This window comes from Boeremia exigua (genome assembly GCF_020726555.1).
Source record: "Boeremia exigua strain MPI-SDFR-AT-0100 chromosome Unknown C7974scaffold_3, whole genome shotgun sequence".
In the NCBI taxonomy this organism is placed as follows: Eukaryota; Fungi; Ascomycota; class Dothideomycetes; order Pleosporales; family Didymellaceae; genus Boeremia; species Boeremia exigua.
In genome coordinates this window covers 2,211,476-2,237,672 of record NW_025763520.1, presented here as the reverse complement: position 1 = coordinate 2,237,672, position 26,197 = coordinate 2,211,476, and the positions used below count along the sequence as shown (strand labels likewise).

Below are 26,197 nucleotides of genomic sequence, written 5' to 3'. Positions count from 1 at the left end.
TGGTAGCTCGCTTGGTACCGTTTCAAGTGGAGTTTTTGTACTCGGGGCGCACAGAAGCAATGAAGTATGAGCTCTATACACAGTATCTTAACCCATTCTGTCGTCCCACACACACTCGACATCTCCCCTATCATCCCCACGCCACACATTCCCTGGCAGATTCCTCGCAGCAACCGCGGCTCTGATCTGTGTCCCAAGCTCCGGTGGGCCGGAACCGACAACCTGTGTTCTGCCAATTTCAACTGTTTCATCCATAAACGCGTCGACCAACCCGTTCGCCTGCGGCCGTGCATTATTCAAATAGGTAATGCTGAAATTAGGAAGCTCCTGGATTAGATCCTCAATCTCTGAGTCGAAGTCACTAGAGACTGATGACACGGGCGACAGCTTTTCGTCGAAACCGAAGTCTTTGTCCTTCTCGTCTGGTCTCTGCGGCCGGACGGGACGCTGCTGTTTCGCAGCATCTGGTCTGGTCACAAAGATGCGGATCCGGAAGCGCTTTTTCGTCTCAACGGAGACAATGGGTGCTTTCTCGAGCTTGTCTTCATCAAGGCTATGATGTATCTGTGTAGCGGCTTGATTGAGCTGCGACTTCAGGTACGCAAGCTCGGGGCCAATCCAAGCCAGGTTCTCGGTATGGCGAATCGTCCAGACAAGTTCGATGTTGCGCACTGGCGAAACTTCAGCCAGCGCAGCCTTGATGAGTGGAAGCGTGTAAGTGATTCCAGTGCCACCAGAGATGGCAAGAATGTTTGAAACTTCGTTGTTGATTATTGAGCCGCCGTATGGACCTTGCAGGATGACGGGGGTCGTATCATCGCCGTGAGGGTAGCGGTTCGCGGCTGCTTCCGCAAGCTCCGCCAGTCTCTTGGTCTCACCGTTGCAGGCGCGAATAATATAGGTGTGAGTCTGCACTGGAGAATTGGGGTTCGGGTTTGATGCTGGTGTGAAAGGGTGCGATTGCCAGATACCGAGCGCGGGAAAGGTGAGATAGAAATGCTGGCCGAGTTCCCATGATTGTTCGCTGGAAAACGTCATACGAATAATTGTCCCTGTTGGGTCTTTGAGAATCTCCATCTTGGCAGGTATAGAGCGGAAACCAAATCCACTGCTCCCATCTTTGTAGCCAAAGTGTATGAGAAAGGTGCGGGCGGTGCGAGCAACGAGGTCGAAACCCATAAGTGCGAACGAGGCTATCATCCAACAAGAGAGTTGCTTCCAATGACCCCAGCAAGCTATTTCATCGTTAGCTGATGTACGGGTTGTACGAGTCTGGTTTAGGTTACTTACCACCAATATACAGGATTGCCACCAGGAAGTGAGATTTGCGGAAGAACTCGTAGCCTGTCCATCTTATCACAGGCCTTAGACTGAAGACGAATAGGAAAGTGATCAAAGCTTGTGCTACAATGCCCCATATCATGTACTCCTGTTTGATCCAATTGACATAGATTTTGGGCTGTGGTTGGTAAAGATAGCCCTCAACAACGGTCCAAACAATGCAGTGAACGAATGATTGCACAAGGATGATTCTCCCCGTCCAGCGGTGCAGAAAGTTGAAGCTTTGGTATGGGATGCCGGTGAGAAGAGAGAGAACTGACTCGCGCGCACATAACGCAATGGTCAATGGTGTCAGAGCAAATGCAAATGCACCAAGGCGATCTGCAAACCCACCAATACCGCTGCGGATGTTGTGAAGGTCGGTACCCTTGATGGGTGTTTTCCAGCTCTTGTATGTTATGCCTACCAGACTAGTACCTGTGAGTGGCCGACTCGAGAGTAGCTGCAGTGAAGTAGACTTACGAAAAAATGATGAGGTAAGCGCAGATAACGGCAAGCATCAGAACTTGTAGTCTCGTTGTGTATTTGAAGATTTTCGAGCATTCAGATGTGAGATGCCTTCTTATGGTTACAGATGCTACTCGCACAAGGCGGTAGCAGAGGCCTTGTCTTGAACCGTCTCCGTTCTTCTTGCGCGGTCGAAGCAGACGCGAGAGAACTGTTGCGAGCAGTATTAGGCCGAAGATCGCCCACATAATGAATGTATAGATCATAGATTTCTCGTGGTCTCCATACACCGAATCGAGGTACTCGCATGACCCAGCATCGTTGGTGCACGGAAGATATCGAGTCGCGTAGCCCCAGTAGTGAATCGCGGTACCCTTTCCGTCTTGGATGTGAGCTCGTGCGACCAGCGCATCGTTACTCGAGTTGAAGGTCATCGTAATGAGGGGACACAGCACAGCTGCAAAGTAAACACAAAAAAAATGAACAGAAGAAGAGATGAGACTGTCAAAATCCGGAAGACATCGCAGCTGCTTCGTTGGCCTTATGGGAGAAACAGAGTGTCGCCGAATTTCCGCTGGTTCCACATGGCAAACAACCCAAGTCTCTTCGAGCGCTGAGGACTCGTCAACTCCTCTGTTTCGATCCTTCTTGACCAGCATCCAGTCGTATTGGGTCCTGCCCAAATGTCTGAGACATTACGGTCTCCACTGTGACGGGACCGGGACCGTGGGAAAGCAAGGATCGTCGGCAGAGCCACCCGGGACGAGCATTTCGAATACGAGCTACAACGACAGTAGAATCTCATGGATACTCCTTCTGGGTTATCGTGATAGAAGAACTGGCGAGAGGATGAGATGTGACGATCAGTCTGATATGCTTCCCTTCAGTATGTACTACAGTTTTGTGCACGACGGATGCGAAGCTCGCAACATGTGTCGCCTTACAACTCTCGGGTGGAGATAAAAAAGTCATCTTTGCCGAGACTCTGTTCTTCGACTGACGACATGCCTTTAACGATTCGCCTCGAAACGATGTATTGCAGGGACAAGGACAAGAACCCTTCTTCTTGTCCGGACTTGGCTTAGGTAACAACCGGCATGAATGCGCCACTCGTCATTGCGTAAATCACGGTGGATTTAGGAGTGCAGCGGTGCCGAAGTGGAGATGGGTGGAGATGCCGACGGAAGTGAAACAGCTGAAATGTCTGTGCGCAAGATCTGTTTTTCTGTGTCAGAGGCCCACAACTCACGGGAACAGGGCAGACATACACCAATCTCGCCTTCACAGTAAGCATGATTTCGGCACATTGATTGAAAATCTACCTGAGCAGAGGGCGGGGCCTACACGTTACTGAAGAAGAGGATGATTTATCTCTACGTCTATCCAGGCGTCCTGTACACACAGTCTAGCCAGCGTACAGGCAAAGCGCACTAGCAATGCCCAGCCATATGAACGGCCGGACTTTACGTGCACAGCTATCAATCTGATGTTGCTCTAATCCACTTGGACGAGGTGACTTCCGTGAAGAGGGGGCATGTTAAACTACACAGATTCCTTCATCTCAATACGGTCAGTGCTGGTGTCGTTCTTATCTTTTTCGTCAAGGATTCCAGCTTCGCCTCTTGCAATGCGTGCATCCGCTTCGATGAACTCGGCCGGTCGGTGCAACTGTACTGCTAGTCGATTCTTGTGGATGAAGAATCCAGGTTTGGTCTCAAAAAAGCGGTCAATGTCCTCTAGAGACCTGTTTGCTGTTTCCGGGTAAAGGAAATATGTGATCGGAATAAAGGAAAAGCAGATGACTGCCCATATGACCCAGAACTTGTAGCCAAGGCTCTCGATGCCAGGCAGCGTAGCTTGAACAACAGCATAATTGCAGATCCCTTTTAAGGTCAGTTGCTGAGGCGTCTCTGCATGATCAGTACTTACAGTTTGTACTCATTGCCAATGATGCGCCCTTTGTTCGCATCTCAAGTGCATTTATTCTGGAGCATTGTCAGCTTGCACTGAAGTATCCTTGGAAAAAACTCACTCAGTAGGGTATAGCCATGGCACTCCAAGGGCACCCATACCAAAACTAGCAAAGAAGAGAAAGAAGAAGGCAACCGCTACTACACCGAGCTTATAGGAGTCTCCGCCCGCTTCGGTTTGACCTTGAGCTGTTGCAATGGCGATCCAGCATATGGAGCAAGCTGCAGCAGAACACATGAAGACCTATAGAGCATAAGCTCAATCCACTAGCCTCAGGAAGCACTCACTTTTCGCCGTCCGTAACGTTCAATCACGAAGTAAGCTAGTACAGCAAAGATTAAATAATCCACTGATCCCGCGGCAGCCAATATCCTTGACAAGAGCTCCGATATGCCCAAAGAGTTGATAAAGATGTAGCTCATGTAGTAACTTGTGACCTGTTTATATCAGAATACAGGTTTGCAAAATCACCGCTCAATCGACCTACATTGATTCCAGAGATTTGATTCATAGCCTGCATCCACGCGCCGAGCAGCATGCGTCGCAAAACTCCACTTGGGCCCTTACCACTCAACAACTGCCACCAGGTATATGTGTTCATGTGCTCTCTGTCCAAGATATCCTTAATGATGTTATACTGGATAATCACCTCTGGGGACTCGGGGGTTGCGCCATGGCCCTCCAATGCAGCAATCACCTCGAGGGCCTCTTCGTGCTTTCCCTTGCGTATAAGAAGTCGAGGCGAGTCCGGCAAGAATGGGCACATAGCAAAAATGCAGAGCGTAAAAAACAGTTGAAAGGCGAGTGGAAATCGCCACGCTATGTCCCGTGGAGCAAACGAGAAACCGAGGGTAAGCCAATTCGAGATGCTGAAGCCAGTGATACAGTTCGCTAGAGCGTGGTTAGTGTTATGGTCCAGGTAATGCAGGTGTCACTCTCACCCATTTGTATTATGACCAGCTTTCCTCTACTGCTCATTTTACTTGTCTCTGCCTGCCAGACTCCCGCTGTCGCGGTGTTCATGCCAGTTCCAAGTCCGGCCACAATTCGGCCTACCATCATGCTTGCTACTGTCCAGCTGCACGCCTGTATAATTGCACCGACTCCAATGACAGCAGAACCAAACAAGATCTGACGGGGACGGCCGAGTACGTCACCAGTCCATACTGTGCTCATAGCACCAATGAAGCAGCCAATATTGTAGATTGAGGTCATGACTCCTGCGACGCCGTCAGCTCATGTATGTCTATCACAATTCTGGGCTGATGAACCTTGCATATTTGCAGACGGATAGCCGAACGTATGGAGGAAGTTCTCGTCAATGATTACATTTCCGAACACGCCCTGTCACGTCAGTCTAAGTCGTTACAACCGGATGATTCTGGTACCTGATCATATCCATAGAAGCTGTGACCTATCAGTTTGACAGTTAGACGCTGTGTGAACTGTATGCATACATCAAAACAGTCGAGGCTGCGACCGAAATCCATACTGTGAGCCTCTCACCAGACCCTCCGAGGTACTTTCGAGGCATGCTTAGCAAAGAGATAGGGATACCGGTCCCTGGATGTAATCTGCGCTCGCTCTTACAATCGTAGCATGAACTTATGAAGCCCCGCAAACGTCAATGGTAATTATAATCGGAAGTTTATGTCGCGGTTGACACGCAAGAGACGCTTGGAGTGACTTATAGTCAGGGCACCGAGACCAACGCCTTCTATACGGTAGATGCATGACCGAGGGCACGCAGGGTGATGTCTTCCGTCGTCACAAGCTTCCCCAGACGTTGAGGCAGATCCCCCAGACCGCAGAGGTTGTCATTGCAACTCCACCCACCCGAGTCCTCGTCATTCGTCCATTTGAGAGCCAAGGTACTGCGGCCCACATAAAATGCGCAGAAAAGACAGTGTGGTTAAACACGTCGTATGGGACATAGGCTGTTGATATCCAGGACCAGTCGACGATGACCGGCTTGCTGGTTTGGGGAAAACGGCACCCGGTGAGGTGATGAGCCGCGGAAAGTGCAGCGAGCGGGGTCAAGCCCAGCAATCCTTGATGAGCTCGAAGCTGTCCTTAGTCCCCTTTTAAGGACATTGACATTCAGCACATGACATTGTTGTTTTTGGGGTGATGATCTTAAATCCGAGTTAAACACACTTCAACATGACGTCATCGATTTCGCTTGTCTACCTGCTACTGGTCCTCAACACCACATGTTTGGTACTCAGTCCAGACACACGATGTTCCTCGTTCCGTGCGGTTCAGAGGAGGTGTCAAATGAATTGCTTCCATAGGGATACGGGATCCTGCTTCCTACAAGGACGAAAAGAAGCTCACTTTCTCTATTGCTTCACACCACAATCATCTCACCACACGGCATAGCCGAGAAAATGCCGACCTAGAACCTTGTCGATGAATGCGACCATGAAATAGAGATTCCGACTAACAATGCGATAGTGCCGAGCAGTCGAGAAGTTGCCAGTGGATCGATCACTCTGGGAAACGTCACGACCTGGCTTTGCCTTTTACACCCACATTGAAAACCACTTACCGAAAGTCCATGACGATCTTGTCGCGGGAAGCACCTGCCACCACGCGTACCTAGGTAGCACTCAATCAACAGACCCTTCACAGTACTTTGCTTGGCCGGACACGCCTCGATGCAAGCAATACGTCCTTGACAAACTCTGCAAGCCACCCTGCAAACCATCAATCTACACGTCGTTTCTTGCTTGATACTCGTACGCGCCGGCCCCCACCCGAACCCGTGGCCCGCGTCTACTTCCCAGGCGCGCGAGACCCACAACCCCAGGTACACATATGTATACAATCTCCGGGATTGCGTAAGAGGCAGAAGCCGCGTCTTTCACGTGCTGTTTGCTTTGCTTGCCGCCCTACAGATTGCTTGCAGCTCCAGCGTTTCAGTAGGGTCACACAGCATCATGTAATCTGCCGAGCGGTGAGCGGGGTGGGGAGAACTCATCTACTCCCGCAGCTGACCACGGTCCAGGTCAGCGGAGCCGAACGGTCGCACGACATTCACTTGGTTTAATTGTTCCGAAAAAGCCTAGGCGCTGCGGCTTGTAGAGGGCTGGACTGATGTAGTGACTGTGTCAGGTGCTAGGGCGATGTTGTGGGACAGCGGGTGAGGAGCGGCAGCGGAGGGGGGATGACGATCGAGTGAGCTGGATATCAGGTGAAATGCGAAACAGACCCATGGTCAAGATGTGAACGGGATGGATGGGTGGAGAAAATGTGCAAGAGGTGGATATCAAGAACGACTGGACAGGTGTCAGAAGTGCCATCCCCGTATGCGGCTAGAAAATGTATACACTTATACGAGAGTGTTCTGCAGCAGCCATTCTGTGGCTTCGGTGAGCAACGTAGAGGGCTGATAGGAGGGCAGCACGAGCTGGAAGACGACATACCTGCAGCACCTGAGACAACATTACCGAGCACTTCTGGCATGACAGATGGTTTACGAACCTCATTACTCCGCACTATCCGTGATAGGCGACCAGAATAGCATGTCGTGCGTCTCGGCGCGTTGATATGCAAGATGTTTCCGAGATCGATGCACTGTCAGATGCGTTGACTGGATTTACTCCTTCCTCACTTTAGCACGATGTACGCAAGGGCTGCAACGAGAATCGAGTGGAGCTGAGTATAATCACTCCGTGGATGAGAGCGCCTTACAGCTTCCGCACCGAGTATAGCATTACGGCATTGCACATGAAGCCACATGTCTGTCAACATTACACCTTCAAGTCACGCTCCAGGCAGCCCCAGCAAAGCTAATCTGCAGACAGACCATAATGAGGATCTTACCGCTTTCGATCGTTGCACTGCGCTTCGCTTCAGTGCACAGTAAGGCGACACCTGCGTAACGCTTGTCTGCCATCAACCCAATGCAGTACAGCAGCGTAGCACGAATGGCTGGCCGCCGGCCAAGCGAGACCTTCGTACCGTCTTACCAACCCCCGCTTTTTCTAGCCCAGCCTTGTATACTCTGTAACATGACCTGGACTTACCAGGTAAGATTCTGGTAAGTCGGGGTGTATGCGTGGGGACAGAAAGTGGAGATATCGAGAGACATGGTATTCAAAAATTGTCTAGAGCGTATCAGGCCCACCGTGGTGGTGTGAGTGCACTTCCGTATCGCCACAAGACAATCTTGCGAGTATAGTGTTGGGGCGTCGAGGGTCGCATGCGTGATGACGGCGCACAGGCGGTGAGTACAGGCTGTACTGGTGTACGTTGAGGGTAGCAGGTGCATCATGTGATGCAGGCATCGTTCATTGCGATTGTTCCTTCTTGCGCTCGACGTCAAAGCAGGGCCAAGGTATTTCGAGGTCAAAATATTGGAGCTGAGGCAGAACGAAGGAGAGTATGTGGCAAACTTTTCAATTGGCGGATTCAACTAACTGACTCGTCGTCTCTAAATTATATCAACCAGGATGTTACATCTTGGATACTTCAGCTACACAAAGCCAGTTGTCCCACCTGCCACTCATTAGGTCCCATGGCCAGACTCCGCCCCATGTCCACCCATTAGAGTTATACATTGAAAAAATTCGCGAGGAGCATGACGCTCCGTTGGGTATCGGCCTAACCGCCGCATGACCCACGACTGCGCTTGCCACTATGAGTCCTGATTCAGGACCATGAGGTATAGCCGTCGACAAGAGAGCTGTCTCTTGGACTCGATAAAAACAGTGAAAGAGCAGAAGAAATGACTGAAGAGCCTCGTTGCGTACAACCAGACGTGATACGCTTTTATGACAGGACTTGAAGCCCCCAACCCCGCTTGTAACTCCAAAAAGGCCCCAATGAAGGGGTACACAGATACCAACCGTTGTACTGTGGACGATTTTACCTCTCTAAATTCGTAAAGTGACAAAGGAAATTCGTGATAGTAATCGGTCGTGGCGCGAGTAGCTCGGCCAGAATTTGGTCATACAGGCCGTACATCGTTAAACCCCTGGCAGCAGTTGATGCTGCAAACGCCTCGCAATGGGTTATAATCGCACAGAAATATGGACAGGGCAAAATGTTCGCGACCGCTGAGGTCTAGTGGCCTCGAACGCCGGCCGAGGAGCGGCCGAGCAAAGAACCAGGGAGCAGGTCGTTCAGGAATTTGAAAAACGCGCGCTTGCGCGAAGGGGTCTTGAGCATCAAGGGCGACGCGATCTGGACCATCGGGCCGACAACGTCCTCGTCGCCAAGCTTGGGGAATTTCCCCTCGCTTTTGGGGTCGTTGAGCGTAGGCATTTTGCAAAGAGGAGCTGGCTCTGCAGGCGACAGAGGCTCGACTGGCGAGAGCTGACCATGAGCGGCGGCATAAGTAGTAGCGACTTCGTGGTTCCTCTTCCACTCAGCGTCAATCTCCGCCCACTTCTGCTCAGTGAGTGTGTAGTGCTTCGACGTAACACCGTAGTGCTCTGCAGTTCGCACTTGGTGCTTTGCGTAGTTGCAGCGGGCCGATTCCCAGTCAGTGAAAAGCTGGCGCAATGACGTTGCGTCACAGCGCTCGGGGACGTAGGGTTCCGGCTGAATGGTAAAGTTCGCGTGGCCGAGAAGATTGGTCCACTTGTCATCAGGGTCCGCCAACATCATGGGTGGAATATCAGCTGAAGAGACCGAGTAGCCAGGGCGGGATATTCTGATGGAAGTCATTGACGGTTTGGCTGACAAGGTGGGGGTAGCATAGGCGCGGGCTGGTGGAGTAGCTAGGGGCGTCGGGGCAGAGGAGTATGCGGTATTGGCAATGGTGGGCGACTGAAGAGGCGATGAAGTTGGCATAACGTCCCGGCACATGAGCAGGGGAGGGAGAAGAGGCGTGGTAGCATAGCGTTCGGCATCGATTTGCTCGGGGTCGATGTCGATGTCGATAGCATTGGCTTTGACGACATCAATCTCCATGGGCGCACTGTTTTCGCTGAGGTGCTCCATGCTATGGGCAGGAGTAGAGACCTGGGAGTATTGCTGAGAAATATCGAAGGACTGAACATGGCGAATGGAGCTAGTAATTGACGATGATCGAGTGGAAGGCACACGGGAGGGTGTCTCACTCCGTGAGACCCTGGTGAAGCTTGACGAGGCCCTCTTGCGCTCCTTGACCTTGCGCGAGAACGAGGGGAAACGGCGTTCGATCTTGTTGGTAATGCTGTTGGCTGAAGACTCGAGGGACCGTCGACGCTTCGCCATACGGATCTCCGCATCCACGGACCTGAAGTACTCGTCCTGGAACTCATAGGCTCTGGCAATCTCACAACTGGACTCATGACCGTTCTCGGTGTCACCTACAGCTGTATGAGTTCGTGCAGCTTTATCAAGGTGTTCATGCGACCTACAGGAGCAGTGGTGTGTATCTTTGGGGCCATAGTGGTACTCTTGCTCAATGGGCTCTTCGGTCAGCTTAGGAAGCTTGCCTGAGGCATTAGGAGCTTCATTGATCTCATGGGTTGGCGGGCTTGACGAGAGCGAAGAAGCTGAGCTGGGAAAGCGAAAGTGGCCTCGCGCATACAGACTTGGCGTGGGTGGTGTGGAGCATTCAGAGGCCGAATAGAAACCAGAATCTGCGCAAGAGTAGACCGAGGACGTTGGCTCGGCTGACATGTCAAGTGAGCTTTTAGATGGTTTGCGGGCAGCAATGAGCTTGGGAAGAATCAGTGGTTTGAGGTCGTGCATGTTGTTGTTTGGTTGCCGAAGCGTGACGTGAGTGTTGCGACAGGTGCTGGGATCCCATCACCAGCTTAAGAGTAAAGCTCGCGCCGTATGGCTGGTGGCCGGCTGCTGACTCTCCAGAGAAATGGCGGTCGCGGATTGTTTGGAAGGAAGCCTTGGAGGGTGCCACGAAGCAGGACCACGTATGTATCCTTTGGCCTGTTTATCCTGCAGAAGGACCTAGTAAAGTCAGCGCCCGTCGGCTCGCGCACCCAAAGGGGAAGGCACGTGAGAGCGCAGGACAGCTGGGATAGGCCACTTACGATTGGCGTTTTGCAAGTTTGTGATCCAATAGTCCAGCGCACAGTTGATTCGAGGGAGGGACAGCGCAGCGATAATGCGAGTGCAAGTTGGCAAAGAGCGACGACTGACGTGGGCAAGCTGGACAGCGATCAAAGTCGGGGGATGGGGCACGATTTGTGCGTGGGCACTGGGCAGCGGCGCACGGCGGTAGCTCCTTCCCACGGGCACTGCACGCCAAGCCCTCACCAGGAAGCACCATCTTCGACCGCAGCTATTCCCGTCTTTGTCTAGCGACTGGCGGCACATTCACTCTGCGTCCCCGGTTTCGTGCGGGCCGTCATGAGTCGTCTCGCCGGTACACAGCGCTGGTGATGCCCTGCCACCTCCCCTGGCAAGTTGCTTCAAGGGCTCCCTCGCAAAGCTTACATCGCGGTGCCGCTGCTTTGTGCTTGCAGCATATGCGCCGCTGCTTTGGGCGTCAAGAGGATCGCCGTGCGCTGGTTGCTGTAGTAGCAGGCACTTGACTTCCTATGCTCCACACATGTTCAGGTCTGGACATTCTGAGTTTTCAACCTTCCGACTCTAAATGCGAAGCCTGCCGTTGGTGGAGGCGTTGAAAATACCCCGGCCCCGTGCGAACTCTATCCGGTGTGTTGACCAAGCCCCACGAAAAAGCTTTTGCGAGTGGGTACTTGCACGAACAACGGTTCCCACATGCATTTTTTATTGTCGCGAACTTTGTTGGCCGTGTGCAGGTGTTGAGCCTGCGAGTTCTCACTGCTTTGCCGGCCTGATGTGCTTGTGTTACCAGCACTGTGGTGTCTGACAGCTTGCCCATGTGCGTGCAACCGTGGCTCAACTGACAGACTACGGGGGCAGTGCAAGGATGAAGAGTGGTTGAACAGGTGCCGGCGGTTGTGTTCCTCTTCCTGACTGGGGCGCCTTCTGCTCGCCCTTGTCCGTGTTGCGGCAATGACATCGACAGACAGTGTTTGGCTGTGAATGGCTGTGGGCATTCCCTTCCCGTCGTTTTCCCGCCTGGTTGAGACACACTGCTGGCGTGCCGCCGAGGCGCATAGACTCAGAGAAACAAACAAAACAGGCCGCTGTCAGAACTACAAAATGTTCAGACGCCGAGTGCCACCATTCGCCCGCCTTTCCACAATTGAGCCCTTTTCACAAACTCTCTGGCACCTGAGTTGTGACACTGGCAGGTTCACAACGAGGCGCTATGACATCGTGCGGGTGTGCCTGGGGGAGGCTGGGAGAGCCTTTCCAAATGCCAGCAGTGTCCAGACAAATCGGAAGGATTTGTTGGAAAGCTAGTGGAAGGACGGTACCTGATTGGAAACGTTCCTTGCTGCGCTTACTGGCTATGGCTTGGTGTGGCTCGGTAACCACCTCTGATTCCTCGCTGCAAGCCTCACTCACCTCAGCGGCCAACACATCGCTTGGGAAAACGTTCTGACCTTTCCTTTTTCCACTTTACAAGCGGGTTCCTGCGACAGTGCTCACACCTTTTTGTAGAGGTTGCAGGGAGTTTCAATTTAAAACTAGCATACATCTGCTGATTCGTGTGAAGTCGAACAAGCGTTCAGTGACTGGGACCGTAGTTTCCCAAAATCTCTGATGCTGGATGGCACCATTCCAGATCGAGGAACTAGTGCTCGATATCAAACTCGGTAACAGGTGCTTGGGAACAGTGGGCTGAACGCCCGCACCATGCCTGCATCTCAGATCATGACGACAAGCCACCTGGCCGTGTCGGGCCGGTCACAAGTCGGCCATCGTCCGGCCTTTTTACAGCGCTCCAACGGACTTCGTTCCCTGGCTACCCTGATCGAGCGACCGCGGCACGGCAACTGCCTGCCCTGTTATGCAAAGGCGGGCGGGAGAACACCGTTTGCCCATCCGCAACGCTCAACTTGCATACGTTCAGCCGGTGAGCATGTGCTCGACCACACCCCTTTTTCGACCTCAACCTGGCAAAGCATCTGACACCTAGGTACTTCGTGACATCACGACCATGTGATTTTCAACCGACCACCGGTGAACGATATGTGATGGGTAGCTGTTTGTGTTCACGATGACAGTGCCGGACGAGATCTCCCGAGGATGGAACAGACGGCTTCTTGCATCTTGCGGTCTCGAACATGCAATGTGGACTTAGCTCTCGCCGATCCTACAAAACGCAGGTGGAGAATGAATCGCTTTGCTATCGATAACGGAAGTATCACCGGGCGTCCCTTGGCAACTGTATTCACTGCAATGACATGTCGCATAGACATCTGTGGATATTCTCGTCGGACTGCCAGCTTACGCAGTAACCTTGTGTTCGATCGTATTGACATCTATAACTAGCTACTTCAGCTCGGGCTGATCTGTATGGCTCAACTGCATTGCATGCATTGCAGACCAGTAAACGTGGATCTGCCATGTGTGAATGTCCAAATAACCGGCCTGTTCGGTGCCTCGGGATTACTGAAGCGTGAGCTCGCTTCGACCATGCCCTACATTCTCGTTTGCAGCTTCGTATTGCCCTGCAGCAAATGAAGACCAATTGGCGATTTCGAACTGATGCAATAACACCAGGCGCAGCGAGTCGTCGTCAGCGCTTGCACCAGGAATTATTCTGACATCAGGATTATCCTAGCATTGAGTTTCTACGTGGAACCTTCTTTCCCCACTTATATCCAGTACTTGCTCCATAAAATCTTCTGGGCATCGGAACCAGTGAACTTTGCTCGGTTAGCACTTGTATGCACCACACCATCACGATGGGTTTCTGTACTCACCTCGAAATCTATCTTAATAATCTCCCCGAAGCCCTCCTCCAACATTGGCGCACGGTATCTTGACGCGAAGCTCGTGAACGCAAGTTTCGGCAGCATGATCCTGTTCTCGGGATTGGTCTAAAGGCAGTTAGCCATCAATAGTTCGCAATTGAGCACCGATGGAAGTCCAGGGATTACTCTCCGCAACGCCGTTGACGCTAGCTGGCGTTTTGTCGCGTGCTAGAGTAACTTCATGAGGCAGGCACATTGAGCCGGTACCTGGGCTAGAGGCTGGTGTTGGGAAACCTACTTCTGAACCGAGATTCAATGCCCGATAAGTGTCGTTGTGTTCGCACAGCTTAGCCGATGCTGTAAAGAGTACGCAGCGAATTGGCATTGAGTATTTCTTCGCAAGATTTACCCATACGGCACGTACATCTTGATCGGCATTGGTATTGTCTAGAAGCTCTTAATATTAATGTTGACATGCAGAGTCGCGTTGACAAGGCGGGGTGCCGAAGCAACGTACCAACCACCACATGTTTTCCTTCGTCGATGAGCGCCGTGGCGGCTTTCACGCATTTCTCGCGCTGTTTCAAGATGTTACTCAATGTGCCGTGAGGTGGTACAGCACGTGCCGTCATGCGCGCAACCGATACCCGAGTACTTACAGTCTTAAGAATGTCTTGGTTTACTCGGATGTATCCCAGTGGCTGCAGATGCTTCCAATAGAATGATGACTTGCCAGCGCCAGGGCTGCCGACAAGAAGAATAATATCCGGGACGTCAGTCTTCGTAATGATAGGATCTGCGCTGAAGTCAGTGTCTAGACCTGTTTGTTCATAGCAACTCATTCTATGTGGCTGCTGATCAATCAACATACTTGCAGATGTTGAGCTCTCAGCCGGCGGATTCACGAATGTGGCTGGCTCGAAGCCCCTCACAAATGGCTGCGAGGGTTCGTGCAGGAAATACTCCTCTGGTGTCTGGAACGGCAATCCGATGTTGGATGCAAAATCCCTGGTGTATTTTAGCATCATACTTCCTTGCCTTCTTGCACACTCTGAAGGTTGCAGCATACCTGTCAACACATGAGTGGTCCTTCACAGATGTGCCGCTCACAGCCTCGCGCCCACCAGCGTCGCCAACAAAGAAGGATTCCTCGAGATCAACAGACTCCACATCCTCAAGATCATAGTCTTCCAACAGTTCTCGCCACATCCCAACACGCGGTTTGCGGTATTCATCGCGACCCGTGGCGGCATACAAAGAGACTGGTAGGTCTAGCTGGCTGAAGACCGCTGAGACCTTGCTCTTGAAATCTGCCAATCGTTTCTGGTCTGACTTGACTGTCTTCGGATCTGGCTTGAGGCTGATACCACCTTGGTTGCTTATTATCGCAAGAAGGTATCTATTGGATATGTCGAATCAGTACAAGCGTTATGGCGTGCAGACACTTCATGTCGTGTCTTACCCTTCCTCGTGGAGTTGCCTGAGCTTTCCTGGAACGCTGCTGTGCCACCATTTCCAATCGCTGGCATCGCGGCCAAATCTCTTTCCAGATGCAGTTGTTACTAAAGTTGAGTCCTATGATATGACCATTAGTACACTTGCATACTCACCGAGGTTCTCGTATGGCGTACGAAGTCAAAAGCGGCTATTCTGCGTCTTGGCGACCTGGATGCTTGAACTGCAGTCACAGTGTTTTGTCGCCCGATAAGGAGACTGTTCTTCACGATTCTCCAGGTCATTTTTTCCGGCTCTTTTTTGGACGCAGGAGTGAAGAAACTGGCAACTGCTTTATCTGCGTTGCGTGTCAACATCACCGGCAAGTGTTGTAGCATTGCAGCTTACTGGTCGTATGTGATTGTTGCCGCCTTTTTGCGGGAGGCGAGACGTCTTTATCGTTGGCTTTTGATCTTTTCCTACTATCGGACATGTCTAAACTTCAGTCGCTTTTCAGCTCAAGGGTTTGTTGCGGAAGTAGATCTCGCTGTTGTGGGTGCGTAGTTTGCTGTCCTAGACAAGGCTGCTTTCTAGCAGGTACGCCTTTGACACGAGACGCGCTTTCGCGCTAGCACGTGCTCTTTTCGCAACGCCGCAGGTACGTACCCAGGTATCAGAAGACTGGGACATTGCGATTATGTCTCTGGCATGTTCTCTTCAACTCAGCATTGCAGCTGTAACATCAACTTCGTCACTGCGTTCACCTTCTTAGGCACTGCACATTCCAACTCCAGACCTGATAGGCGATCGAGATCAAGTATGTAAAGAGGGGTTCTAGACGACGGCGATGTTGCATAACTTGTAAATTAAGCTTCAAGGTTCGTCCCTGAGAACTTTGTTGTCACAAAAATTTACAACCTCTCATTCTAACTTTCCAGGGGTGTGATCAGCCTTGCATAGTCGAATCACTGCGTGTTGGACTTGCTTCCTATGTGAATTGAGGTGAATATGCAGTGGAAAGGAACATCCGGAGAATCTAGGCGTGTTCCATTCCTCCAATTCTGTTTTACTTTTGCCTAAACATGGTATCTTTGGACACGGTTTTTTGGCACAGCTTCTCAGCCTATGCATCCGGCTGATGATGCTTGGAATTACCTTCCCGGTCCTAAGCAAGCCCCTGCGCTTGAGCCTTCGCTTGTTGTACCTGAGCCGTCGTAACAACCCCTGGTGGAGGCTTGTACTTGACCCTTGTGTCCATGGTAAGACGATCGGGGAGTGATAGTTCAACGCAGCCCTTCATTGATGTTTGGAAAGCCTTCAGCTCACCGACACCAGACTCCAGCACAGATGCGTCCTTGAAATCTTGTACGCGCACTTTTGCCTCAAGTATGTACGTGCCGCTCTGATCCAGTAACTGCAAGGCTTCAAACGCTGGGGGCTTGACTTTTGGCTCCGTCTGCAAGTTCCGGACGCCGGGCTCGTGAAGCACTCGATGAAGGAAGATAACGACGTTGCGGTGGACGAAGCGGTGTCCCTCAATGTAGTACTCGGTTACAAAACTACATCCTGGTCAGACGTGACAGCAAGGCGCAAGGGAAGTATTACCAATTAGGCCCTGATGTAGCCATGAAGGTGTGAGGGTCGCCTCCAATGAGATCAGTGCTGTTGGTGAAGCGTATCGATACCCCTCTATCGCCAGTGTCTGGTATGTCCTCGAACAGAGTCGACCATTTTGGTTCTTCGCCGCCCTCAAAGTCCACGTCGGCAGACAAAGTGTCACTTGCTTCACTGTCACCTTTGCCAAAATCCTCGTCTGAGAGCTTCTGCACTAATTGGGTATAGTAGAGCTGTGTTGGCGTAGTTGCTTGTTGCTTCTGCTTGACAGCAACTGCCTGTGTGCCACCACGCCGCAAGTGAGAACCAGGCTCTTCGGGCTCACGCTCAGGCCTGTAGAGGATGCGCCGCTGGAGTATGCGGCGGGGCTGCATGGCAGCAACCCCCGCCAGAATCTTCAAAACTTGATCATGGCGTGCGGCTGACACCTGGCCGTAGAGGAGCAACTCGTGCATCGAGTGTGTTTGGGAGGAGCAGGCGAAAAAGAGCCGCACTCAGGCCCAACACAATCGATATGCAATTCACGTTGTAAATCGTGGGGTTGATAAGGAATGGCGACACGCGATTGGTGGGGAGGGTGCGCTTGCAGAGATCCTGTGAAAATGGACGGCGGCAGCGTGGAGCTATGGCCTAAATCGCCCCAAATGGCAAGACTGCAGCACAGGAATGTGGAGCTCTCCGCAACGCGGATGTCCGTTTTGCGCTGTGCCGTGCAAAATCGCTTAGAAATGTGCGCGAGGCCGGCAGCAAATATCAGCCGATTGTGAGACGATCTTCTCCGGGCGCAAGCATCTGTGGAGAGGGCCGGAAAGTGGGAGAAATGGCGTCTTCGGCGTTTAGCGCATCGCGACTCGTCCCGCAACGGTGGATAATATTTATGCTCCATCGTCACGTCCGGCTCCCCTCCACCACCTCCACTGCCTACGCTCTCTTCGCTCCATCTCTCGTCTTGCTGCCATTGATCTACGTGTCTTCTGCCATTCCCATTACCTTATAATTATCACGACCTCAGCCTCCACGTACCCGCAACCGCCGACCTCGGCTCCCACCAACCTCACCACATCCATCCCACAATGAACGCAACCAAGGTCCTCCAGGCTGGCCGCCAGCCCTTGATCCGCTTCTTGGGCAAGCGCACCACCCCCAGTCGTATGTCGTCATGGAGCCCCGTGTGTGACCCGATAGCTGATTAGAATTACGCAGACATCGACCACACCCCTCAGGCCCACCCAGCCTCCCCAACACACTCGCTTCCCGAGTCCTTCGCCAGCTACCGCCAGAAGGCACAGCAGCATGGCCCCCTGAATCAGTCCAGGGACTACTCCAGCGGCGTCGGCAGCACCCCGGGTTCTTCGCTGGGCCCCGTTGAGGCGGGCAAGGGCTTCTACTTCGATCGTTCCGAGCTTCCCGCGCGCTTCCAGCGCATGACTTGGTCTCAGGCTGAGATCGATGCCATCGAGTCTGGCGGTGCTAGCATGTTCGCATAGATGAAAAGCACGATGAGCAATGAACTCGGCACGCCAGGATGTGTCGATACTATACATACGTCACAGGCGTCAGGATAGCTGGCGGACCACGAGAGAGAATGAGTGCTCCAGCACGGCGGAGCTTAGGCGAACGACTTGAACACAAAAGCGAGATTTACTGCAATTGCTTGCGTACTATACCCTTCAAGACCGACATCTGGGATGAGGAACTGCTAGGAAAGGCTAGGATTTGGGAGGACTATCTGCATGGCGAGCTGAACCATCACACTCGACACCATACATATGACGTTCACGTCGATACAATGACGAACATTATCAATTTACGGAATTCATCAATGTGTTTCCATGAACTGTACCAATATGCCCGTGTTATCATGTCAGCACACAGCATGCCGAGGCACAACCCAACCAGCCGCCAACGTCATGTATACACGACCACCAGTGTAGCATGATGATCAATCACGCCAGACGACGCGACACGTCCAACATCGGACTCCGACCACGGCAGCGGCGGTCGGCGCGGTCTCCGTACCCACTCGCCCGACAAGCGCATACCAACCCCACGTGCTCGGCCGGCACCTGTGGCACCACGCTTGCAATTCTCATCAGTCAACACCATTTCACATGTGTCCGCAGCTAAAAAGCCGCACCCACGCCACATCTGGTGCATTTCGCCATCCACACTTGGGCATCTGGCACGCGAGAAATTTGCAATCGTGGGCTTGGCAACGGACATCCGTATTAGGCAGGTGAGGTGAGCGATCGAACGCCGTTGTTGAACCCAACGTGATGTTCGAGAACAACTGGTGGGGCACCCCGATTTGAGTCAGTGAAGGTTGGGTTCAGTTCGGTTGCTGACTGTGCAGTACACTTGTGAAGTCCGGTCAATGGAGCTCCGCCAGACAGTATTGCGTGATACGTCGAGCATGGCAGGAGCTAGCTCCGACGGTATACGTCAGTCACGAAAGGATGCAAGGACCGGTGCTCCTCCGGATGACCGATGCTCCTCCGGATGTCCTTTGCGTTCTTACTGCGGACTTGTCCCTTCATTGTCGCTTTCCAAATTCATACAAGCTGACATGTAGGACACCATTCCAAATACGTGATCTCTCATTTGCCCTTGGTGCTGCGATTGATCCAAGAACTTTGTACTCTCTAGTATGACGCTTACACTGGAACTAGTTGAATCAACCACATCGCCGTTGTCTTCGGTATTCTCTCCATCCCAGTCTAAATCCGACGGCATTCAGTGTCTTGCATATGTACCTAGGTATGCACAAGGCGGTCGTTCCTTTTCGGATAAACATTTGAGGTTTACTTTACCACAACCAGGCAGATCTGAGTTGCCTTTGGCACTTTTGAGGATTGAATTTCTCTAGCACAGCCAATGGCCTTCTAAATGACAGCTGAATGCCTCCAGTCAAGCGTAACTGCATCAGAAGAAAAGCCTCCTGTTCATGTTACTGATCCTTTACTTCTTGCCTTGCGGCTGTGTTAGTGGCATCTCAGTCGTTCTTAAGTGCATTTGTTCAAATTGCTGTCGACATGTTGCGCCCGCCCTTGTTACCACCGTGATCCTGGCGAGCCTTGAGACGTGCGTCAGTCGATTGACAGTACAAAAAAGAGGGGGCAAACCATTCTTGTCGATACTGCAACTCGAATCGCCGTAAGTTTACCTGCACACATGCTTGCTGGCTTACCGCCTGATATCAGAGTTGTCGTACTCCCATCGAGCTCGAGACATAGCCTTGGATCGACACTGGCCAAAGGGTTTGCTAGTAGCGGCAACAAGAGATATGGGGAACTTCATGATCAGGAGAGGACACCGCCGCTGCTCCGTCCCAAATCCTGCTGGGCAGCTCTATACTTGCACCTATTAGGTGCCAGCATTTGTGTCCACCCGATTCAGTGGTAACATCCTTGAGAATCTTGCATCAGCTCGAGCGACTCGGTGTTATAGCTTGTTACGGTAACTATATGTCCATCAGGTGAATTGCTGATATCAATATTTCGTTGCATAGACTCAAACATGGCAGGCCTCGGCAATAAACCTTACACTCTATTTCAGCTTACTCACTCGACAACGGATGTCCAACGCATCATAATCATCGCACATCATGGTAGACCTACAGATCACAAATGAACATGATGAAGAAGTTACAAGGAAACTCATGAATACATTGAGTAAGACTGTGATGCTTTCTAAAGACATCATCTCTTTGTTTATCGCAGCGTCTTTCAGATCTTTCTTGAGAAGCCTTGCACAGTTAAAGATCATGAGCCTCGGACTACGAAAGAATACAACACAAGACAGGAAAATCTAGTGTCGTGAAGACTGTTCAGCCTGTCGCGTTAAGGGGAATGTGGACTTGGTTGTAGCTGCATGCTCAATCATTGGGGAAGAACAGTCTCGATGCTTCTGTCAGCGTCGCATAGCAGCGCTTGTTTGACTAAGTTGCTTCATTGCGATTGAACCACATGTCAAACACCAAGGTCAATAACACACAACGATCTACAACCTGCGGGAGAAGGAGGCTTCTTACTAACCGGAAGAGTGCTCAGGTATGTTCACAGCTTTGCCGTCTCTTCTATAGAAACGTTATGATTCTGTCTCGCAAGACTCGAACAGCTACTAAGTCATAGTAGCATGATGCCATAGTCCGAGGGAAGTATTACGCTTTGTCACGTTGAGTGACTGCCAATGCCGCGAAGGACTGTGGAAGGCACGACTTGCATTCCTCTTAGCAGCTAGGCAGTGCACCAAGCCCCTCGAGTATTAAAGTGTGGTAGACTTCATGCAGGATACGTATCTCCGCGAAGTACATTCTCTTACCCAGGCTGCCTCGACATCAGCGCTTTCGTGTTCGAACCAGTGGTCACAGCGGAAACAGCTTCTCGAAATAACTATCCTGACACCGAGGATATGCCTGGAACACGAAGTCGACAAGCATCCTAGCATCCAATGATCGCCTTCTCGCATACGAACGATCCATCACACTCGACCAAATCACACGTGACATTCCAGCACACACTCGCCCTGCATGACGCTCCGCCTCGCTGCGCCTCCCACGCAGCCATCCAGGCCGTTCCGCCGCCCAAACCAAACTATGACAGGACCCTGCCTTCGAAACATCGCGGACAGACAGACAAAGAACCGCCATCCAGATCTCATCGCCGGACCCCTGCCAAGCACGTTCAGCACCTGAAACCGTCTACTCGGGGCTCTTTGTCGGCGCGTCTAGTCGTGTCTCGAATTGCGAGGCCAGTGACAAAGCAAAAACAAAGCACCGGAGATGTGTGGGATTCGCGACGACATGCGTGGGAGTCGCCACGAGGCAGTGCAGAGCTGAGAAAGGGCATCCTGTGGATGTGATCCAGTGGGTTGGAGTCAGCTCGATGTATTGGCGTAACGCTGTGGAGTGCATGACGTGATGCCCTGGGTTCAGCTTTTCAGATGAAGGACCGTGAGTCGGTGCCCCGTCAACGAGCGCTCGGACATTGGGGACAGTGTGACTTGACGTGATGATGCGGCTGAGCTTATTTCGGAATGTGGAACGTGCGTGCACTGCCACAGGCTCGGAGGTGAGGTGGGCGATCGCAATTCTCTGTGGGCGAAATTAGCTGTCACTGTGCTTCTTTCGGCGAAATGTGACTCGCGGCTTCACGATACTTGTTACGAGGTTACGAGGTTACGAGATAAACGAGGGAATTTGTGAATGTTGTTCATTTTCTGTATATCAAACGATTGCGAATTGAGCCTCAGAAACTCAATGTCCAAAGTGAATGGGTATCCAAACCATGCACCAACCCTAGATAAGAATGTGTACACGAAGAAGATATAAATGATGTCAAGGAGAGACAAGAAGTGTGAAAGAAACAGTCAACTTCAAACGACCAGCAAACCCTCATATACACCATGAGATCTGTGCGGGAGAAGCGACGTTCTGAGCGAACCGAACCAAGCCCTAATTGGGCAATTTTCTGGACTCCGGATGATTGATCCGCTTAATGCAAAACATGGGAAGGCATATCGTAAAGTGTCGTGCAAAGCGCTGACCAGCCTGCGCTAGCGAATCTTGGGTATATTGATCATAGGTGTAGCCTTGCTACACTTCAGCTAGCTGTGTCAAAGACTGGTGAAGGAGAGGTAGTAGTGGTCGCTTAGTTGATCATGGACCAGCTACCCTTGACGCGAGTCCACTCCTTCATGCCAATGGCATCCCAAGTAGCGTCAGAGAGATCGATGTCATGACCGGCGCAACCAGGGCACATGTCCATGATGGTAGCATCAACAGACTTGCCGTTGTACTCGATCCTGATCTTCTGTCCGCACCACTTGTTGGTGGCCTTACCAGTCATGACATCGTAGGTGGAGGCACCCCAGGCAGGCTGGGCAAGAGCGACAGTCAGCTCGGTAGGCAACATGGGCTCACCGCAGGCGCCAAGAGCACCGTCGACGGGGTTGATGGTCATGTCGACACTGCTGAAGCTCTCACCAGTGCTGGAGGAGCCGTAGGACTCGGTAGACTGCTCCTGGGCGGGAGCGGCAGCAGGAGCAGCGGAGGTGGCAGCAGGGGCAGCAGAGGTGGCAGGAGCGGGAGCGGGAGTGTAGGCTGCCTCAGTGGTGGTTGGCGCAGCTGGGGCAGGCGCGGACGAAGTCTCAACAACGGGCGCGGGAGCAGGCGCAGCAGAAGAGACAACGACCTCAGTAGAGGAGGGCGCGGCAGGTGTCTCGACGGGAGTCTCGACAGGAGGAGTGTAGACGCTTGAGGGCTCCGGGACGGGAGAGGGAGTGTAGGCAGGCGTAGAGACGGCGGCAGGTGTGGAGACTACAGCAGGGGTGGTCTTGACCTCGGAGGGCTGCTCGTAGAAGTAGCCTCCAGCGGTGGTGGTGGCCTCGGCGACAGGGACGTCGTCTTCCCAGACGGTGGTGTAGACAATGACGGACTCAATGACAAGCTCGGTCTTGTAGACGAGGTCGCGCTTGAAGGGAAATGCAGCAGCCATGGAGGCGCAGAGGGCGGAAACAAGAACCTGGGAGGACTTCATGTTGTCGGTGGTAGATTTGCTGGTTAAGCTGTGTGTGCTAGATAGCGAATTGAGGGAAGGAGGGCTGTTGGTGAACCGGCTAGCAGTTCAGGTGTAGGGACTGGTGTTTGTGTCGTAATGACCGCTAGAGATGCGATATCTCTGTGAAGGAATGTGTGGGGAAATGAAAGTGAAAGTGAACAAGTGCTAGACCTCAAGCCTGTAGAGAGTGAACAGGGCAGAGGGAGCGACGGGTTATAAAGAAATAGTGAGAGTGTAGGGTGGAGAAAGAGCAGAGTTGCGCAGCGGCCAAAGCAACTGGGCTGGCCTGGCGTGCCTAGCACCTCGGACCCCTGGCAACGCACCGCGCGCTCGCATCCTCCGCTCGCTTTCACGCCCGCTTGGACCCATGTCGCCTAGCCGGCCACTGGGCGCCCCATCAACGTGGCCGCGCTGCACGTCCACGCCCCCGGCCCGGCTGCCTTTGAGGGAACGGCGCTGCTTTGGTCAGACTCAACAACACTGGCGCCGTTACCCACCGTCGTGCTCGAGACTGCGCGTCCGCGCTGCTTTACCGTGTCAAAGAACCCTGGGGGAAATCCTCGGACCGTGCCCAGTAGGCCTTTGTTTTTGCTACGTGCGACGGCGAGGTGACTTCTCACTTCTCACTGCGCTGTCCAGGGCGTTCAAGCCCGCCACTCAATGTGGTCAAGCTCTCAGGCACGCACAAGCTGACCTGTCTCACGTTTCCGCAAGGGGCAGCCTGCCGGCCGAGGAACCGACGAATCGCGGCGCCGTGCTGCACTGATCGTCAGGAACGCTCGATTTTTGCGCCAGCCCCTGCCAGGGCATGGCTGCGCGCTCAGCGAAACGCACGGCGAAACAAGCCAAAAATCAGCCAGTCTGCGCCGCAACGCCCAGGCACAGGCACAGCACAGGCAGGCACCGAGGCCGCCACGCAATGTCACCACACGTCAAGAAACACGTGGATATGGCAGAGTCGTCCTCAACAGCAGGTGGGTGCTGCCGAGGGCCCAAAGCAGCGCATCGTGAAAACCGGTCCGCCACTCAGACCGCATGGAGCTGCAAGCTTTCAGAGTCTGCTTCAACAGGCGCCCAATTGGTCCTGTCGCCGCTCCACCGCTGCTCAAAACCTGCTGTGCGCCGATTTGCAACGTAGCGCCTGTAGGGCCTGTAGGGCAGCGACGTGAGCGTCAATGTGACAACACTTTGGTCGCTGTCTCACTGCGACTCGTTCGCTTGTCGAGTCAACCCACTGTTCCGCATCTCCACAGGTTTCTGGACTCTCTGAACGCATCACCACATCCGGTCACCATGCGCAGGAAATTACTTGTGGGTCTGCTGCACGTTGGGCGTTTTCCTACTGGCAGCGGCTGGCTTCCGCGCGGCAGCGATGCTCAGAGTTTGCTGCTTATTATCCACTTATCGATACCGGCAGTCCGATAGCTATCCATCTCCACACTCGTGACGTTGAGCCTATCGTGGCTGCAGATGAGCGCATTGCTGTTGTTCTGGGCAGAGTCAGAAATTTCTTGGTTGCGTTAATGTCACTCGCTTCGAGGCCGCGCACTCTCTCGCTGCGGAGCTAGAATTTTGTGCGGCCGACTCGAGCACGTCAACATGACTGCACGGCAGTGTGAACCTTCAGGTGGGGTAAAAGCAAACATGAAGAGCGCCTGGCCATGTGCTCACCCCGGCGAAAGAGGGCAATGTCGTAGAACACAGTTCTAGACGTTTAGTCGCTGGACTGGTCCTGTCCCATGGTTCGGTACAAGGCAGCGGCACGCCGCTCTGCCAGTCATCTTGCATTCCACTCTCAACCTCCCCGACACCTGCCGCTACTGCCATGGAGGATGTCGGCATTTGCATATACGAGCAAGACGGCTGTCAGACTGCATCGGCTTGTGGGGTGGCCGACATCTTTGACCGCAGACACGCTCACCCTCTGGACAACGTCACTTCACCGAAGTCACTCGTGAAAACACGGATACCGTTACACAGTCGGCCTGTTGCACATTAGAACTACACATGCGGCCACGTGAGGTTCGATGCAGATTGGATCTGCCGCCAGCATGTGGCTCCTTCGTCGATCACACCGAGATCTGCGAGCGAGCGAGCAAGTACCCGTCCCGTGTACACGACACCGTAAAATGCCTCGGATATCTTGCGTGCAGGCGGGATTTCTAGGAAGGTTGTACGAGCTGGGATACTATGGGACCTAAATGTTCGGTGTGGTAGAGCAACATTAGCAGCATCGACGCGACTCGGCATCCAGAAACACCTCCATTCACCTGTCGGGATTAGGCACAAGATCCAAAGTGCACGCCAGCACGCGGGACCGTGGAGGTAACCCGAATCCTTCGGGATTCTCACCAATGAAAGTCGTATCATGTCTCTCGTATTGCTGATCCTCAAAGCCAGGGAAATGCTCTCGCATCAAGTACGATTCTCTTAGTGCTGCCGGCGGCTGTACATTCGGTCGAACAGCTGCAGCAGTTTGCCCCGCCGTCGACGTGTTCTGTGCATCAGTCTCTTAACATTGCATGCAAAGGCACTTAGCACTACCAAAGTGTCCAGAGCCATTCGCCATCTCTGCGATGTCCGCATTTGCGAGACGTCTGGTCGATTTCATCACCCATGTTTGACAAATCTTCCACGGCAGTCAGTGAACTTCTGTATGCTGATGAACAACTCCAGAACTGCCGTACAACTTTTCCGAGAACAACATTCACTGTTTGCTAATCATCCTGGGCGCTTTTCAATAAGTTCATTTCCACGGGTGACTGCAACACACCTCCTTTGGCAATATCAAACCCATTCCCAAGCCTACAGCAGGAGAAGGATTTCCAACAAAGGTAAACCTGGGCTTTATAGATTATGGCGACATCATCAACCTTAACAGGACTGCATTCCTGCCGCTGACACCTGGATGAAATCATCGGGCACTGGAGAAATGCAGCTATGAGAGCACGCTCGACCAGGTTCAACCCTAGTGACATTCTCTACAACGTAAATGATGGCTATACACTATTAATGCACCCTTCTGGGCTTCTACTTGGTGAGTAACCCTAGCAACGACCCAGGTTGTGATATTGGAGG

At 52.6% G+C, this 26,197-nt stretch overlaps 8 protein-coding genes across 8 annotated transcripts; 1 reads left to right on the top strand and 7 right to left on the bottom strand.

Moving 5' to 3' along the window:
* Positions 1 to 87: 87 nt before the first annotated feature.
* Positions 88 to 1,841, bottom strand: C7974DRAFT_432073 (ferric reductase like transmembrane component-domain-containing protein; the record flags this gene model as incomplete). Its single annotated transcript, XM_046144823.1, has 3 exons — positions 88 to 1,235; positions 1,291 to 1,751; positions 1,804 to 1,841. 3 exons carry the CDS (start codon positions 1,839 to 1,841, stop codon positions 88 to 90), a joined length of 1,647 nt encoding a protein of 548 aa, XP_046000558.1.
* A 1,130-nt stretch (positions 1,842 to 2,971) lies between these two features.
* On the bottom strand, positions 2,972 to 5,458 carry C7974DRAFT_388727 (sugar transporter STL1). The gene is made up of 10 exons (XM_046141302.1): positions 5,217 to 5,458; positions 5,148 to 5,166; positions 5,031 to 5,103; positions 4,701 to 4,979; positions 4,247 to 4,650; positions 4,047 to 4,196; positions 3,821 to 4,002; positions 3,718 to 3,773; positions 3,057 to 3,671; positions 2,972 to 3,005 (listed from the first exon to the last, which is right to left on the bottom strand). The coding sequence occupies exons 1-9, from the start codon at positions 5,291 to 5,293 to the stop codon at positions 3,331 to 3,333; spliced, it is 1,581 nt and encodes a 526-aa protein (XP_046000557.1). The 5' UTR covers positions 5,294 to 5,458; the 3' UTR covers positions 2,972 to 3,005; positions 3,057 to 3,330.
* Positions 5,459 to 8,829: 3,371 nt separating this feature from the next.
* Positions 8,830 to 11,744, bottom strand: C7974DRAFT_373755 (uncharacterized protein; the record flags this gene model as incomplete). The annotated part of the gene is made up of 6 exons (XM_046140119.1): positions 8,830 to 10,061; positions 10,113 to 10,416; positions 10,560 to 10,653; positions 10,749 to 10,999; positions 11,155 to 11,225; positions 11,507 to 11,744. The coding sequence occupies 6 exons, from the start codon at positions 11,742 to 11,744 to the stop codon at positions 8,830 to 8,832; spliced, it is 2,190 nt and encodes a 729-aa protein (XP_046000556.1).
* A 1,503-nt stretch (positions 11,745 to 13,247) lies between these two features.
* On the bottom strand, positions 13,248 to 15,777 carry C7974DRAFT_133647 (polynucleotide kinase 3 phosphatase-domain-containing protein). Its single transcript, XM_046135429.1, has 10 exons — positions 15,357 to 15,777; positions 15,146 to 15,306; positions 14,977 to 15,089; positions 14,584 to 14,913; positions 14,386 to 14,522; positions 14,174 to 14,310; positions 14,032 to 14,092; positions 13,813 to 13,961; positions 13,524 to 13,640; positions 13,248 to 13,466 (listed from the first exon to the last, which is right to left on the bottom strand). Exons 1-10 carry the CDS (start codon positions 15,439 to 15,441, stop codon positions 13,416 to 13,418), a joined length of 1,341 nt encoding a protein of 446 aa, XP_046000555.1. The 5' UTR covers positions 15,442 to 15,777; the 3' UTR covers positions 13,248 to 13,415.
* C7974DRAFT_133646 (mediator complex, subunit Med18) lies at positions 15,778 to 17,169 on the bottom strand. The gene is made up of 2 exons (XM_046135428.1): positions 16,554 to 17,169; positions 15,778 to 16,507 (listed from the first exon to the last, which is right to left on the bottom strand). Exons 1-2 carry the CDS (start codon positions 17,015 to 17,017, stop codon positions 16,114 to 16,116), a joined length of 858 nt encoding a protein of 285 aa, XP_046000554.1. The 5' UTR covers positions 17,018 to 17,169; the 3' UTR covers positions 15,778 to 16,113.
* A 306-nt stretch (positions 17,170 to 17,475) lies between these two features.
* On the top strand, positions 17,476 to 18,288 carry C7974DRAFT_133588 (uncharacterized protein). The gene is made up of 2 exons (XM_046135427.1): positions 17,476 to 17,711; positions 17,766 to 18,288. The coding sequence occupies exons 1-2, from the start codon at positions 17,636 to 17,638 to the stop codon at positions 18,047 to 18,049; spliced, it is 360 nt and encodes a 119-aa protein (XP_046000553.1). The 5' UTR covers positions 17,476 to 17,635; the 3' UTR covers positions 18,050 to 18,288.
* Positions 18,289 to 21,759: 3,471 nt separating this feature from the next.
* On the bottom strand, positions 21,760 to 23,369 carry C7974DRAFT_388709 (uncharacterized protein). The gene has a single exon (XM_046141301.1). It carries the CDS (start codon positions 23,096 to 23,098, stop codon positions 22,211 to 22,213), a length of 888 nt encoding a protein of 295 aa, XP_046000552.1. The 5' UTR covers positions 23,099 to 23,369; the 3' UTR covers positions 21,760 to 22,210.
* A 1,751-nt stretch (positions 23,370 to 25,120) lies between these two features.
* C7974DRAFT_373750 (uncharacterized protein) lies at positions 25,121 to 26,097 on the bottom strand (the record flags this gene model as incomplete). Its single annotated transcript, XM_046140118.1, has 3 exons — positions 25,121 to 25,316; positions 25,390 to 25,630; positions 25,893 to 26,097. The coding sequence occupies 3 exons, from the start codon at positions 26,095 to 26,097 to the stop codon at positions 25,121 to 25,123; spliced, it is 642 nt and encodes a 213-aa protein (XP_046000551.1).
* Between the last annotated feature and the right edge of the window lie 100 nt (positions 26,098 to 26,197).